The 14,251-nt window shown below is 42.1% G+C and overlaps 3 protein-coding genes across 9 annotated transcripts; 1 reads left to right on the top strand and 2 right to left on the bottom strand.

Annotated features, from left to right (window-relative positions):
* Nucleotides 1-761: 761 nt before the first annotated feature.
* On the bottom strand, nt 762-4,556 carry asf1ba (anti-silencing function 1Ba histone chaperone). Its single transcript, XM_083677509.1, has 5 exons — nt 4,422-4,556; nt 4,034-4,230; nt 3,078-3,193; nt 2,654-2,830; nt 762-1,647 (listed from the first exon to the last, which is right to left on the bottom strand). The coding sequence occupies exons 2-5, from the start codon at nt 4,140-4,142 to the stop codon at nt 1,456-1,458; spliced, it is 594 nt and encodes a 197-aa protein (XP_083533635.1). The 5' UTR covers nt 4,143-4,230; nt 4,422-4,556; the 3' UTR covers nt 762-1,455.
* A 1,678-nt stretch (nt 4,557-6,234) lies between these two features.
* Nucleotides 6,235-10,233, top strand: crb3a (crumbs homolog 3a). 2 transcript variants are annotated; one of them, XM_083677511.1, is made up of 4 exons: nt 6,235-6,477; nt 7,113-7,323; nt 8,665-8,717; nt 8,831-10,233. In XM_083677511.1, exons 2-4 carry the CDS (start codon nt 7,236-7,238, stop codon nt 9,038-9,040), a joined length of 351 nt encoding a protein of 116 aa, XP_083533637.1. In that variant the 5' UTR covers nt 6,235-6,477; nt 7,113-7,235; the 3' UTR covers nt 9,041-10,233. The 2 variants fall into 2 exon arrangements, with proteins under 2 accessions (XP_083533637.1, XP_083533636.1); XM_083677510.1 differs by having other exon boundaries at nt 7,110-7,323.
* An 834-nt stretch (nt 10,234-11,067) lies between these two features.
* Nucleotides 11,068-13,695, bottom strand: tubb4bl (tubulin, beta 4B class IVb-like; the record flags this gene model as incomplete). Of its 6 annotated transcripts, none has more annotated exons than XM_083677489.1 (5): nt 11,068-11,564; nt 12,171-12,262; nt 12,357-12,467; nt 12,579-12,687; nt 13,636-13,692. In XM_083677489.1, 5 exons carry the CDS (start codon nt 13,690-13,692, stop codon nt 11,205-11,207), a joined length of 729 nt encoding a protein of 242 aa, XP_083533615.1. In that variant the 3' UTR covers nt 11,068-11,204. The 6 variants fall into 6 exon arrangements, with proteins under 6 accessions (XP_083533615.1, XP_083533616.1, XP_083533614.1 ...); XM_083677490.1 differs by having other exon boundaries at nt 11,068-11,324; nt 12,183-12,262; XM_083677488.1 differs by having other exon boundaries at nt 11,068-12,262; nt 13,636-13,695.
* Nucleotides 13,696-14,251: the final 556 nt, after the last annotated feature.

Below are 14,251 nucleotides of genomic sequence, written 5' to 3'. Positions count from 1 at the left end.
AAATATAGTGATAGTCGTAAACCAAGAGCCTCTCGCAAACTGGCCATGCCGACCCCTCCCGCCCGACTAATCCGTGATTGGCCGTGTGACGTCAACATGGGCTATTTTTAGAACGTCGTTCAGAATTTAAGGCACGCGGAGACCCTGTGTTTTCAGAATATCAGAAAGAAATCTGGATGTTGGCCCTACGCCAACTACCATACACTCATTCAATATGGAAACGGGTGTCATCTAGGATAACCTTTAATTGTCCATGACATCAGCGTACCACTACCACAATATGCTCCAGGAAAAGATAGCATGTCACATAATCTTTGTAAAATTGCAAAAGGCTCACTTCCATTGTTGTTTTCACTCAAGCCTCCATGATATTCATCCAAGACAACTCGGAAGTTAAAAGATCAGGTGAAATGGTTTATGTAGAATGGAAATTGTGCATTGGACTGATGCAAATAATTTAAATCTTGAATGCAGCAGTTATTTCAAGTCTCCTGGCAACAAGCAAGCTAAGCTGTCAGTTTCTAGATGCTTGGGAGAGGTACATACAAACTACATTTTTATAAATAGAACTACCAACAGTTCAGTGCACAACCATAAATCGTTCAAAAAGTAAGGGGAGATTCTTCATTCATTAAAAAAAAAACTAAAACATAATGTAGGCCTACATTAGCTGTGACACATTATCTCTAACATTATATAAATCTCATGAGGTTGCCAGAGTCAGTCACATACATCCCATAACAAAAAAAGATACTTTATTTTAGACAAAAAGGGAACAGACAGAAAAAAGAAATGTATGTACATACCAGTATACCACCACCCCCCACCCCCCAGCCCAACCTCACCAACCACCAAACACTGTAACGCAACCCAATAGAACCCATAACACAATGGCTCAGAAAGAACAAAACCTGGCCACCTTAAATCAGGCTGCATCTTTTCCTGCCTGTCCCTTGTGAGAGTTGATTTTCACCTATAGGTTGCTTCATAAGTAGGGTGAGAAGATACTCTGTATAGTCACATTCCACAATCTCTGAAGCAAGATGATGTCATATCTCATAACACCTGACAGAATTACTGGCTGGTCTGTGAATCAGTCGTTCTGCCTGATCATGTGTCTGGAGACATTATCTATCATCATTCCCTCCTCCCCGATTGATGGTATTATAAAGAAAGAACATATTAGGTTTACAACTTTTTTTTCAACATGTTATATATACATGAAAGTAAAAAATAAATCCCAAAACATTATTAAGATTACTCTAGAAATGTGTTCTTGTTTACAATACACTGGAGGCCCCTAAAGTCCAAGGTGAGAGTGTATTGTTGACACTATGTTTCAGGGAAATAATGGCAACTGTAAGGCAAAGCTGGCTGTACATCCATGTCTGAATGTCCATTCTTCTGCTAATAGTGCTTGAGTTGATCCGATTGTGTGTGTGTGTGTGTGTGTGTCTACAAGCAGTCCATAGAATTGTCTGGTAGCAACCCCAGGGGTGGGGCCTTCCCCGGGAGGCAAGATGGGGGCAGCATAGAGTTAGGGGCAGGATCCACATTCTCAGAGTCTTCCATCCGTTCTGCACACCCTTCCCAATTGATGTGGAATCTTGTTACACGTGGGTTTGAGGCCAGAATATTTCTCTGGAGCTGAAAGACAGAGAAACGGTTAGAATTTAAGGTGCATCCCAGTGAAACTCTTAAAAACTCATGTACAAACATGCTATTCCCATGAGACCTATAAGAGCAAGTGTTATTGTATCAAGCAGGAGTGGTACATTGAGACAGGATCCGTGGTGATATGCACTAAGCTAGCGTATACATCTATAACTTGTGTTTACTAATGAGCATCTTAGCTTAGACCCACCACTGTTGCTGGCTGGGAGGCACAAAGCAGTATGGAGATTGTAGGAAGTTCATCATTCCAACTATTAATGCCTGGTCCGATAAAATACTATTTTCTCAATCATTTGCTTGAATTTGTTTATTTCCTGGCTATTTAGATGGTGACAACCATAAGTTTGTTGGAAATCTGCCACCTCTGGCCACTGCTGCAAAATTATGTTCAAAGTTCTAAACAACATCCTCCCTAATAATAATATAAACTACCGAAATGGACTGCAGTGTCAGATTTTAGCTTTAGTTGTGTTTCTGCATGCGCACACAATTTGAAGTGGCAGCCACCAGAGACAGAAAGGGGAAAATCGGTGAGTATATTCCCCTAAAACATCCTTGACCATAACATGTTTGTCTACAAACCGAATGTCGGGTAGGACAACCCATTTTAGAAAGCGCTTTCGCTGGACCAAAACAGTGTTCGTAAGTGAAATATTTTTCTATATTTAACATTCCCTGATCGCTACCGATTAAACATAGTCATTTCAATTAGGAAGCTTTTAGAGAGCTTGAATGTTACATACTGGAACCTTTAACCTTCACTGAATTTAAGGTAATATACAAAATCAATGCCAAGGGGCTGCCCCGTGTATCTCTCAGACTCCAGCTGCAAAACTTGGTCATTTTTTACAACAAACAACATATACAATTGTAAATGTCCATTGGTATATGCTTTTAAAATACAGTATACATCAGGTTTGTTTTGAAACACCTCTACACAAGTGTAATTGTTATTGAGAAGTTCATCTATTCCCTTTACCTGTGCATAGTCAGGTTTGATGGGTGGGTTCTCACGCAGCTCAGGGTCTGTGTATTCGTTGTTTACGTAGTATCCAATGCGAATGAACTCCTGTCCACGGTATGTGCAAGTGATGAGCGCTACAGTAACACCGACAGCATCACTTTCAGGGATTAGGCCGGTGTTTGGGGCATCGGCCTGTTGAGAGAGAACACACTGAGTGAGATTGAGGTGCAAGGACATAAGTCAATTATGAGATAGCAGAAAAGAAAAGTATAGGCAGGGTGCAATTTGTGTATGTGTCACAGCCTACACTTTGCAGAGGTAGAGGAGTGAGGAACGCTTCAGCCATGTCAATAATAATTCAGTAACAATGGAAGCCACAACACTATAAAAAAAACATTGAGGCAACATCCAAAGAAAATAGCATTGTATCTAAGCTCACCTGAAATACAAACATGTGCCTCCCTGCTGGTACTGGTCCTACCAGAACCGAGTCAAGGGTCTGGTCGTACTCCTCACTCTCTGCAGAGCCCACATAGATGATCTTCCACTCAAGATCTTCAACCCCCAGGAAAGCAAAATCATTTCAATCAAACGTTAGTTACGTTGCAAAAGTGACACTACTCGTACTTCACCGCTAACTAAAACTGGAGAGAAACTGATTTCACGCAATCCAAAGATAAAGAGTAGTTTAACAAAAAGGCATGAGTTCAAGGGACAGCAGATGTAAACAATAACCGTTTGACACCCAAAGCAAGTTAAACCTGATACAGCAAAGGCATTCTTAGCACGTCCGAATCCCCCGCCGGCGCCAAATATTGGCAAAACGTACACACAAGTTTTAGAAAAACAGTGGCAGCTAGCTAATAAATAGTTGCTGCTACAATTCAATTTATGATACCGCATACTGGGCAAAAAACATCGACCATGTCAATATCCCCTGCTCAAATATGAGCTCACAGTACAATGTTATTGTTGGTTGTCAACTAGCCGGCAGCTAACTTTCTGTGTCAAGTCAAGACGACGAGAGCACCATCAACCAGTTCGGTTCCATTTATTGTTCCAACAATTGTTACCTACCGCCGCTACCAGTACATTACAGGGGAGACTGACTACTACATCCACCATGATTGCCAAAACATTGGCCTGACCACATAACCATACAAATACAATTCGAAAGGTAACGTTAGCCAGTCCCACTTACGGGTGAAGCATAGTTAAGATAGCTGCCTAAAGCTAGCGTTAGCCAAGTTAGTTTGACTGGCTGGGAAACTGAACTGGCGTGATATAGCTTGCTAACGTAATAGCTAACTAGCTAGCTTGCTAGCTAGGTGCCCAGAGTATGAGTCCAGTTAATTCAAGTCTATGGCATGAGCCTCCCATCCCACGTCGACATACCTTCAGGCAGGTCTTCCATACATTCAAATGTTATTTCGAACTGGAAAGGGTTTCCGAAGGGACTTGGGTTATCCAGGACAGCAACATTTAGTACTTGTACCTTCGCCATTGCTGGTGTTGCCGCTGCGACTGACAGGCGAGATGAGACAGCTAGCAAGCTCTGAACTGTCAAAGCGAATTATCCCGGGAAAAAGCTTCTACCCGTAAAGCGCAAGCAGACAGAGCGCAACACTATCAATGTTTTGTTTTTACACTGCACACGAATGATATCAGCAAATATCTGATGTTTCACCAGTCGCGGTGATCTAAATGCTGTTACATAAATAGTTTGCCACAATTTACACACATTTTCTTTGTTCAATGTATCTTAAAATAAACCAAGAAATACCTGTCCTAACTCTCTCACCGTTGCAGTAGGCTATACTACTCTATTTAAAGATAATATTCGGTATAATCTTTATATATTCTCTGGAATAGTTTCGAAAAATAGCCTATTTCAAATCACCTATCTCCCGCCAGTGTTTATTAGAAATCGACCTAACGCCAAAATGCAGTGGGCTGGGTTATTTTACTTGTCCAAACGCTGATTCGCTGGGTATAGAACATTAGAGCTTGTGATTGGCCTGGGCTAACATTGAGGTGAAACGTTGACATCACAACGTTGCAGATAGAAATGTACTTGTATAGATCCATAATATTCAACACGACAGCCAGTCATGTTCTACTCAATACATTTGTCGAACGTTATGGCCTAATTGCCCCCTATTGGCTTGCATCACAGCGATAGGTGTGAAAACCCTCTATCTTTGCAGGCATTCAGTGGCACAAAACATGCAGGCTTCGGATAGAAATATGATACATAGAACAAACAAGCGCCTGTCATGAGAGTGTTACCAATCCAATTCTATATGCAATCTTGAGAACATTTTGATCCACCATACGGCTTCCGATCGCTAAGGGTTGGAGCTAAAGCAGCATAGGCTGGTAGACAGCCTAAAGCCAACATGGATTTAATTCAAAAATCAACATGGAAAAGCAGTTTTGGGGTTATATTACCAAGAAGATCCCATATAACTCCTGCCCTATTTTCTGAATTAATGTAAAAACATACAGACACAAAACAGTTTGTGACACTAGTTAATAACCAAAGAGTCTGAGCATGCATATTTTGGCATGCATACAAATAACATGGTTCTCTTTGAGGATTGGCAGTAATGGGCTGGTCAAGCCTGAAATGCTAGCAAATGTTCAATTTATTCAAATGCAGTGTATATCCTACATTTCTCGCCGTATCCTACCAATTGGCCGATTTACCTCTGCCCTGGTGGCCTTTAGCCGTTTATGGGACAATGTTGTGACCCTTTTTTTTTTTAGGAGTGACACTGCAGCTGATGTGCCATTCACAATGCTGAGAGTAGGCCTACAAGGGATCCAAATAGGCATAGGTATTTAGATCTGACATTGCAGATCTGACATTGCAGATTGCCAAACCAAGTAGGCTACAATGGAATGTTAGTGCAGTAGGATATGTATCGGTTAATATTCAAACTGTGGTAAAATACAGGATGGGCTTGCAGTGTGTCGAACAGCGATTAGGCATGGATTAACGGGCCAAGATTAGCTGCATTCATGGTATTTCAGGAATGTTTGATTTAGCTTTGAGGATGGGATAAAAAAAAAATCTAACTGCACACCACTAGAGGTCATGCACACACTTGGAATCATGCGGCTCTTATAACAGATCATTTAGGCTATAGTTCCAAAAGCATTTTACTTTCGTATTAAATACATAATTAACATATTGTGACCTAGTGATCATAGCCTGTTTTACTAGCCATCTATTGGAAATGCGAAGGAAAGTTGAAAGGCATGCATAGACTTCAGGTGAGGTGACTTATTGAGACAGCAGGAACATGTGAAACCTAAGATCGCATAGGGCCGCAATAGTAAATGATTAGGCTACATAGTGAAAGGGTAAATGCCAGTGAGTGAGGCCGTAGCGCTCCGGTGAACAGGTGGATTCTCTCCGCTATGGTGTGCATACAAAGGCGTATCTGTCTTCCCCGTGCCACAGGTTGATACTGGGCTCAGGTACTGTAACATGACACTGAACCATGTGACCGTAGGGGCGATTTGAAGAGGAAAAGAAAACAATGTTTTACATAGTTAAACCTACAGGTAGCCTCAGTTGGTTGCGGGGTACACGTGAATGGGTAGACTGAAATAGCTCATTCAATCTCTAAAACGATCTTATTCATGCATACTGTTAAAGGGCTTTATTAGGGGGAAGTTTATAATCAACCCGTCATTGGATGCGGTTTCGATTCGCTCAGTCTCAAGGTGAGGCGGAAGCGAGCCGTTGGTCTTGTAGCCTATCAGTTGTTAACTGGAGTTACCTACTTTCCCGTTGCCTCACCAGAATATCCCTAACACCCGACGAAAAGGTATGTATTGAATGTTCAGTGTAGTTAAGTAGTCTAGAAACATGCCCTATTATGTATAGTTTTTGCATTACTAGATTTACTGTTTGTTGCCATCGAGGTGTCCAAAGGCTTGACAGGGGCACTGTTGAAAATGAATTATGGGGTACATACTGCATGAGTCCTTTTATGTTCATTATAATATTGTCTCATCTTTTGATTACATGTCGTAGAGTTTTCTCCTTAAATGGTAATTTGTTTGTTCAATGTCTCCATGCTCCCTTCCATCCTCTCGGAGCAGGTGCAATTTAAAGCAGTTCCTGTCGATACTCCGCTAGTTTTAAAACAACATTGATTATGTTAAAACATTAAAGTAGAATAGAATGATGTCCTTGAAGGTCTAAAATCTATCTTACATTTCTTTGGAGGTGATCTTGATGATTCAATATGGTGTTTGCAACATGAATCATCAATGTAGTTTCGCCTCTGTGGGCAATGTCAGCTTTTCACTGTTTCAGATTGGGCTGTTTTTGACAGTTTGGTATTTTGTGAGCAAAATAGACAATGAGAGGAATCAATAACTTTATACACTCTAATTGGACTATATCAATATCATATGAAATGTATCTTTAACACTGTCATCTTCATGTCTTCAGAAGGGCCCGGTAAGAGAGCCAGTGTGGTTGTATTGAACATTGTACCAGCTGAAATGGCCCCAAGCTGATGTTCTGGGGTCCCTTTGCCAACCTACCCTTACTAGGCCCTCTCGGTCAAGGGTAGTGATGGCACTGCTCCAGGACACGATGGCGTTGCCTGGTATTTTGGTCGGGAGTGTCCTACTACTGGTGCTAAGGAGTAATCCTTCCCTAGGTGAGTCAGCTCCTATGCAATCCCCCTCCTATGCATGACCTCTTCTACAGTGTGTCTCTAACCACACACAATTAATCCACCTTGTGAACGCAGAAAAGGCAGTTGCACACACTTCCAGATATTACTCAGCAGAGACATGCGGTGACATGTCAACCGATTGCAAGAACATTTCAAAGACGTGATAACTTGTTTTGGTATGAACTGTGGTATGAAGGTGCTCAGGGATTTGACTTTCTTTTTAGGAGAAATACAGTAGATGTAGTCTTCTGGAAGTTATTGAAAGTTATTAAAACAATGTACATTTCTGAGAATTCTTTTGAGAGAGGTTTCTCCACAAAAAATACACTATATTTTACCAAGAAGAATTATATGTCCTGATGTTTGCTGCAGTTGAGCCAATATTAGTAATGGTGAAGCAGCCTTTATGACAGTCATTGGGTCTAAACTGAACAATGGCTGCTTCACTCCACAGCAGCCACATCTATGATGTGGTGTTTATAATTAGTTTGCTGCAATATATAAATCTGACTAACTGCAACAGGATGTTTTTTGAATCTATCCGTTTCAGCAATAGAGTGCCCTCCCCCCAAAAGCTTGCCCTTGTTTTTTATTATCAAGGTGTACTTTTGGCCCTGGGAAAGTTTACTATTTGCCTTGGTGAATGATTAACTTAGTTTGAAGTTTTCCAAACAAGACATCTTGTGTAAATTCATAGTCAGTGGTTGTCACTTTGACTCGATAATCAAGCCTAGATTGTATTTTTCACATTAATTTAAGTACAAGTGTTGGGTGGATAAACTCTACTGACCACAAGCTTAGGCTGCATTCCAGGCCCTCTCCTCCCCCTCCTCCTCTTCCTCTCCTTCGGAGTTCAAATAGTGACTGTGTGTGTGATGTCACAGAGCAGTCACATGAGTGGTCATGGAGAAAGTGCCCAGAAGAAAATGTGCACTTAGAAACCTAGTGATCCTGTTGCATTGCAAAAGGCATAATGTTGCCTATATGTCAATAGAATAAACTTCCACCTTTCTCTTTTGGTTCCTCCTGTGCCAATACAGAAATGTCTCCAATAACCTTTTGACTTGCGTGGAATTGATCTTTTTGTTTATCTATTTTCATACATGTTTTACATTTGACACAGGTTGTCGTCATTTTTTTATCATCTGCTTTGTGCAGTGTGTCATTTGGAAATGTCTTGTTCTTCACATTGTACTGGATTACTTTATATCAGTCATTAAAGGGACACTTTACCACACAAAGATAGGGCATATTTCCATTGCATTCATGTCGTAATCTAATCGGCTTGAGTCATGAATCGTAATCTTTTACTCTTTTCAACAGGGGAGAACATCACAAGTACCAGTGCACCCTCTACAACGACCACCAATGCCCCGGTGAGTAAAGCTGCTACATACAGTTATCTGCACCTCCGTTTCTGTTTGAGGAAATAAAACAAAAAGTATCCAAAGCAGTATTTATGAGAAAGCCTCTTACTCCTGTGTTATAGGGACCCAACATTGCAGCTATTGTGGCCCCAACTGTCATCCTGGGACTGCTGGCCATAGCCTCTGCGGTTCTAGCGTGGCTTTTCTGTGTGGTGCGAAAGAAGAGGCAGACTGAGGGGACATATCGGCCTAGTGCTGAGGAACAGACGGGGGCACCCAGTGTAGAAACACCAGACGCACTCAAACTGCCCAAGGAGGAGAGACTCATTTGACAGTCGTTGCCTCATAGCCCAGCCCTACTATAGTTTCGCAACATCTGAACAACCGGACAACAGCAGCACCCTGTGTGACAAAGCTCCAAAAGAGCTGATTATAACCTAATTCCCCTCCTCATTGGTCCTCAATGTTAGAGGGACAACAACTTCTACAGACACAGGCTGTGCGAGATATACACCCCACGTATCCCTGAAAGAGGAAGGCATGTATACATGTACTGCATCATGCACTAGCTAGTAGCTAACTGGTACATGTGTGAGTACAGAATTCCTTACAGGGTATAAACTATGGTTTACCACATACTGCAGCCCTGACTGGTTCCTGCATGGGGCCACAGTGTATATGACCTGAATATCTGAGCTGGCCAGATGTTCACATAACCACTCAGATGGTCTTTCAACAGGCGGATCACTTGCACTAAATGAAATGTATTTAACCTCTACTGATACCCGTCTTAGGAAAACTGAATTTCAAGTAGAGTTGAATTGAATTTCAAGTTTGCAGTTGTCTGTCTTGATATTTTAGCTCAATATCAAATATACTGTATATAAGACTAGGTAGTGTTCTGCTTACTGCTATCTTCATACAGAGTCAAGCTGCTATCACCTGCTCTCGCTGGATAGGACATATGCAAATGATGATGAACGAATTAGATACATGTGCAGTGTGTGATTCTGGGTTCAACTCAGATAAGCTTTGTTTACGAGGAAACCACTATTGCTTGTCTGAAACCATTTCATTGGCTATCTTACACTGATCATTTACCTCAACATTTCTTAACTACTGAATCAGTCCTGATTAAGGCCTTACAGATGATGACTCTGTAGCCTGATATTATCTGTACTTTAAAACAATTTACAGATGCTGTATGTTCAACAAATGCTACAATCATTAATCATATTTAAGCACAAAAGTAAAATGATTGTTTACACTTGAATAATTGTATTGTAGACTTTCCTAATTATTACACTAATTTAATGTATCATTCTTTTTAATCTTGCATTCGATCAATCAATCTCTAGTGTCTGTTTGTGCTGTCATTGTTTGTATGTTGTAGGGTATGCCCACAGAAATCATAATAGAAACATTTTCTTATAATTCTGTGGGTGTGCCTATGATGGGAGTTACATTCTCATCATGTAGAGATGTCTATTAAAATATCATGACGTGTATCGATGTATATTGTTCAATAAATATTACATTTTTAAAGAACCCTGAAAACTAAGCATTTAACTGTCTTGTCGTAATGTGCTGCTGTATGGTCTTTCTTTCTGTTGAGATTTTTCTCTCTCTCTCTCCCCCCCCCCTTTCTCTTATTCTCTATCACTCACACACACACACACACACACACACACATTCATACAACCTTCTTTGATTACACTAATATGTTGTTATAGATGCTTATAATGTTTGTAACTGCTGGGTTACCAATTCATAAATAGTACATTATAAAAGAACCAATAATTCATGAGAGTTTGAAGTAAACTAAACTAAATAACTACATACTGGAATCATTAACTAACATGCAGCATTCACACAGCAGTATCGAGGCTGGTGGGTGATTAATGCAGAAAACAATTCAGCCTTGTCTTTACCTTCAACATTCACGATTTGACTGAATTCATTTTGCCAGTTGTTACATTTCAGGAATGCAGAGTTGCTCTTCTGAATAGTTGGCTTGACCACAGTAGGAAATACATTTTGTCCTCAGCCTGCAGTGACTGGCATACAAACCCAACTGTGGCTGGTCATGCCTCATTGGTTCACAATAAGCTGTCTTTACCTTTGACATCTTTGGCCCACTATGTGTACTGTAGTACAGTTTGTGGTGATATTTCATAGTTTATGTTTTGTGTATACTGCCCTCTAGTGAATATGTGACAGGTATGCAATTGCATACTGTATAAGTGCAGTAACTTTGCCTGTAAAGAACACATCAGATGAAAAAAATTAAAACGCATTAGAATTCACCTTTAATCGGATCCAAAAGTTTAATCCTTTTTCAATGTAAATACTTCCCAGTTAAAATCATTTGCTTTCCAATTCTGCAAGGCAATGACAAGATGGATGTGGAAGTGTGTAAATAATACAGTGCATTCATGACATACAAAAACACAACATTTTTAGGTTGAAATACAGTTAGGCAGATTGAATGAAGGTTTAGGCAACCTCCTCATCACCTTCTTCCTCAAACTCGCCCTCCTCTGTGGTGGCGTCCTGGTACTGCTGGTACTCAGACACCAGGTCATTCATGTTGCTCTCTGCCTCGGTGAACTCCATCTCATCCATGCCCTCTCCTGTGTACCAGTGCAGGAAAGCCTTGCGCCGGAACATGGCGGTGAACTGCTCTGAGATGCGTTTGAACAGCTCCTGGATGGCGGTGCTGTTGCCGATGAAGGTGGCAGCCATTTTGAGTCCACGGGGTGGGATGTCACACACAGCGGTCTTAACGTTGTTGGGGATCCACTCCACGAAGTAGCTGCTGTTCTTGTTCTGGATGTTGAGCATTTGCTCGTCCACCTCCTTCATGGACATGCGGCCCCTGAACACAGCAGCCACGGTCAGGTAGCGGCCATGGCGGGGGTCGCAGGCAGCCATCATGTTCTTGGCATCGAACATCTGCTGGGTGAGCTCAGGCACGGACAGGGCACGGTACTGCTGACTCCCCCTGCTGGTGAGAGGGGCGAAGCCCGGCATGAAGAAGTGGAGGCGGGGGAAGGGCACCATGTTGACAGCCAGCTTGCGGAGGTCAGCGTTTAGCTGGCCAGGGAAACGAAGGCATGTGGTGACGCCACTCATGGTGGCTGATACCAGGTGGTTTAGGTCTCCATATGTAGGAGTAGTAAGCTTGAGCGTGCGGAAGCAGATGTCGTAGAGAGCCTCGTTGTCGATGCAGTAGGTCTCGTCTGTGTTCTCCACCAGCTGGTGAACAGAGAGGGTGGCGTTGTAGGGCTCCACCACTGTGTCGGACACCTTAGGGGAGGGCACCACACTGAAGGTGTTCATGATGCGGTCGGGGTACTCCTCACGGATCTTGCTGATAAGCAGGGTGCCCATGCCGGAGCCTGTGCCACCACCCAGGGAGTGGGTGAGCTGGAAGCCCTGGAGGCAATCACAGTTCTCTGCCTCCTTCCTCACCACATCCAGGACAGAGTCCACCAGCTCTGCTCCCTCTGTGTAGTGGCCCTTGGCCCAGTTGTTTCCAGCACCACTCTGACCTAATGACAAAAGTGTTTAAACCATTACTTCACTGGATATGCTTACAATGTACTACCAGAAACAATGGACGTCTTCTCTTGACTAACCACTCACCAAAGACAAAGTTGTCTGGCCTGAAGATCTGTCCAAAAGGGCCAGACCTGACAGAGTCCATGGTGCCAGGCTCCAGATCCACCAGGATGGCACGGGGGACATACTTCCCACCTGTACAGGAGAAACATTTGACATAATGAAGCTATTGTTTCTGTCTATACTTACAAGTGTTTGCTATCCACCATGTTGGTATAATTATGCTATGGCATGTGAGTAATGTACCTGAGGCCTCAGTGTAGTACACACTGATCCTGTCTAGCTGCAGGTCACTGTCTCCATGGTAGGTACCAGTAGGGTCGATGCCATGTTCATCACTGATGACCTCCCAGAACTGAGAGTGAGAGAGCAAGAGAGAGAGAGAGAGAGGGGAAAAAAATAACATTAATCAATCAATCAGACTTTATTTGTATAGCACACTTCATACACAACTGTAACAATGTGCTTTACAGAGAGAATAAACAATAACAAATGTGGAAGGACAATAGTAACAGGGATTAAAAACAAATGACTAAAAACTTAAAGCACTATCTAGTAGCATGCTTAAAAAGGTATGTTTAAGATGTGTTTCAAAAAATGTCCACGGTATTTGTGAACTTCAAATCCTCTGGCAGACTGTTCCAGAAATTGGGGCCATAATAAATATTCATATCCAGATAATAACTAAAAGCTGCCTCAACATCATTGACATGGTCAATATTGCAATGTGTCTTGTCTTTGTTGTTATACTGTGAGATGTAATGGAAATTCACTTTAAATGTTTAAAATCTGCGTTATCACAACAATGAGATAAATGCATCGAATTAAGCATAAAAACACGTGATTGTGGGGTGGGGCGGTCTAGTGGTCTAGGCCTATAATGCACACATAGGCCCATGTCGTCAACCGAATCCGGCCCATGACATGCTGACATGCCCTCTTCTCCTTACTTTCATGTCTCTCTCCACCGTCTCTATCGCCAAAAATATATAAGAGTGGGAGTGCCACACTCGTACTAAAAAAATACCTTAAAAAAAAAATAATAATAATTTGGATTAAAAACAATCCTACATGTTGGAACAGGACAGGTAGACCTAATCAAGTAGCCTGTTTATCTAGCGCACAGAATATTCAGCTTCAATGACTTTGTTAGGCATTTATACAATGCATTTCAAGGATCCATTTTTTTCAACACACCCCGGCTTTCTCAAAAATTCTTAGGGGTGGATTAGCAGCCTGCCATGTCGCATTCTGCACATTCCTGTATTTATTGTCTTGATTAAAATACAAACCAGAAACATACCTTGGCTCCGATCTGGTTACCGCACTGCCCGGCTTGCAAATGTACTATTTCTCGCATTTTAGATGGATGGTCGGGCGTATTAGGACGATGAGACACGGGAATCTGGATTCGGCTCGGAGGATGCTCCTTGTTCTATGCTTCTACCCTCCCAGGTCACAATTGACTATCTGAGATTAAACCCGCCTCTAATACTACTACTGGGTCGAATCGGTGGTGCAACCTGACGTCATCTCCATGGTAACCATAGACTGGAGGAGAGAAGGAGGATCCAACCTTCGTGGAGAGAGCGGATAGGATGCTGCGATCGAATTCGATATGAAAGTAGATGGTATAGAGCTATGGACACACCCTACACCAATCCAGTGACAGCTCTAGTCCCTGCACAATGACATGGCAATTGTGTAGTAGCATATGACTAAACTGAGGGGGTCATTGTGTGTGTGTGTGTGTGTGTGTGTGTGTGTGTGTGTGTGTGTGTGTGTGTGTGGGTGTGGGTGTCCATGCACATACAGTACAATCAGTCCCTAAAAGGTATCAGCATATCAGCTATCTCTTTCATTATCATTATAAGCTTGTACCAATGTTGCCACTCAAAACATGCAACCAGTTTGCAGCT

Source organism: Argentina silus (assembly GCF_951799395.1).
Source record: "Argentina silus genome assembly, chromosome: 9".
In the NCBI taxonomy this organism is placed as follows: domain Eukaryota; kingdom Metazoa; phylum Chordata; class Actinopteri; order Argentiniformes; family Argentinidae; genus Argentina; species Argentina silus.
Note: the sequence above shows the minus strand (reverse complement) of the source record. Positions and strands in the feature narration are given on the sequence as shown.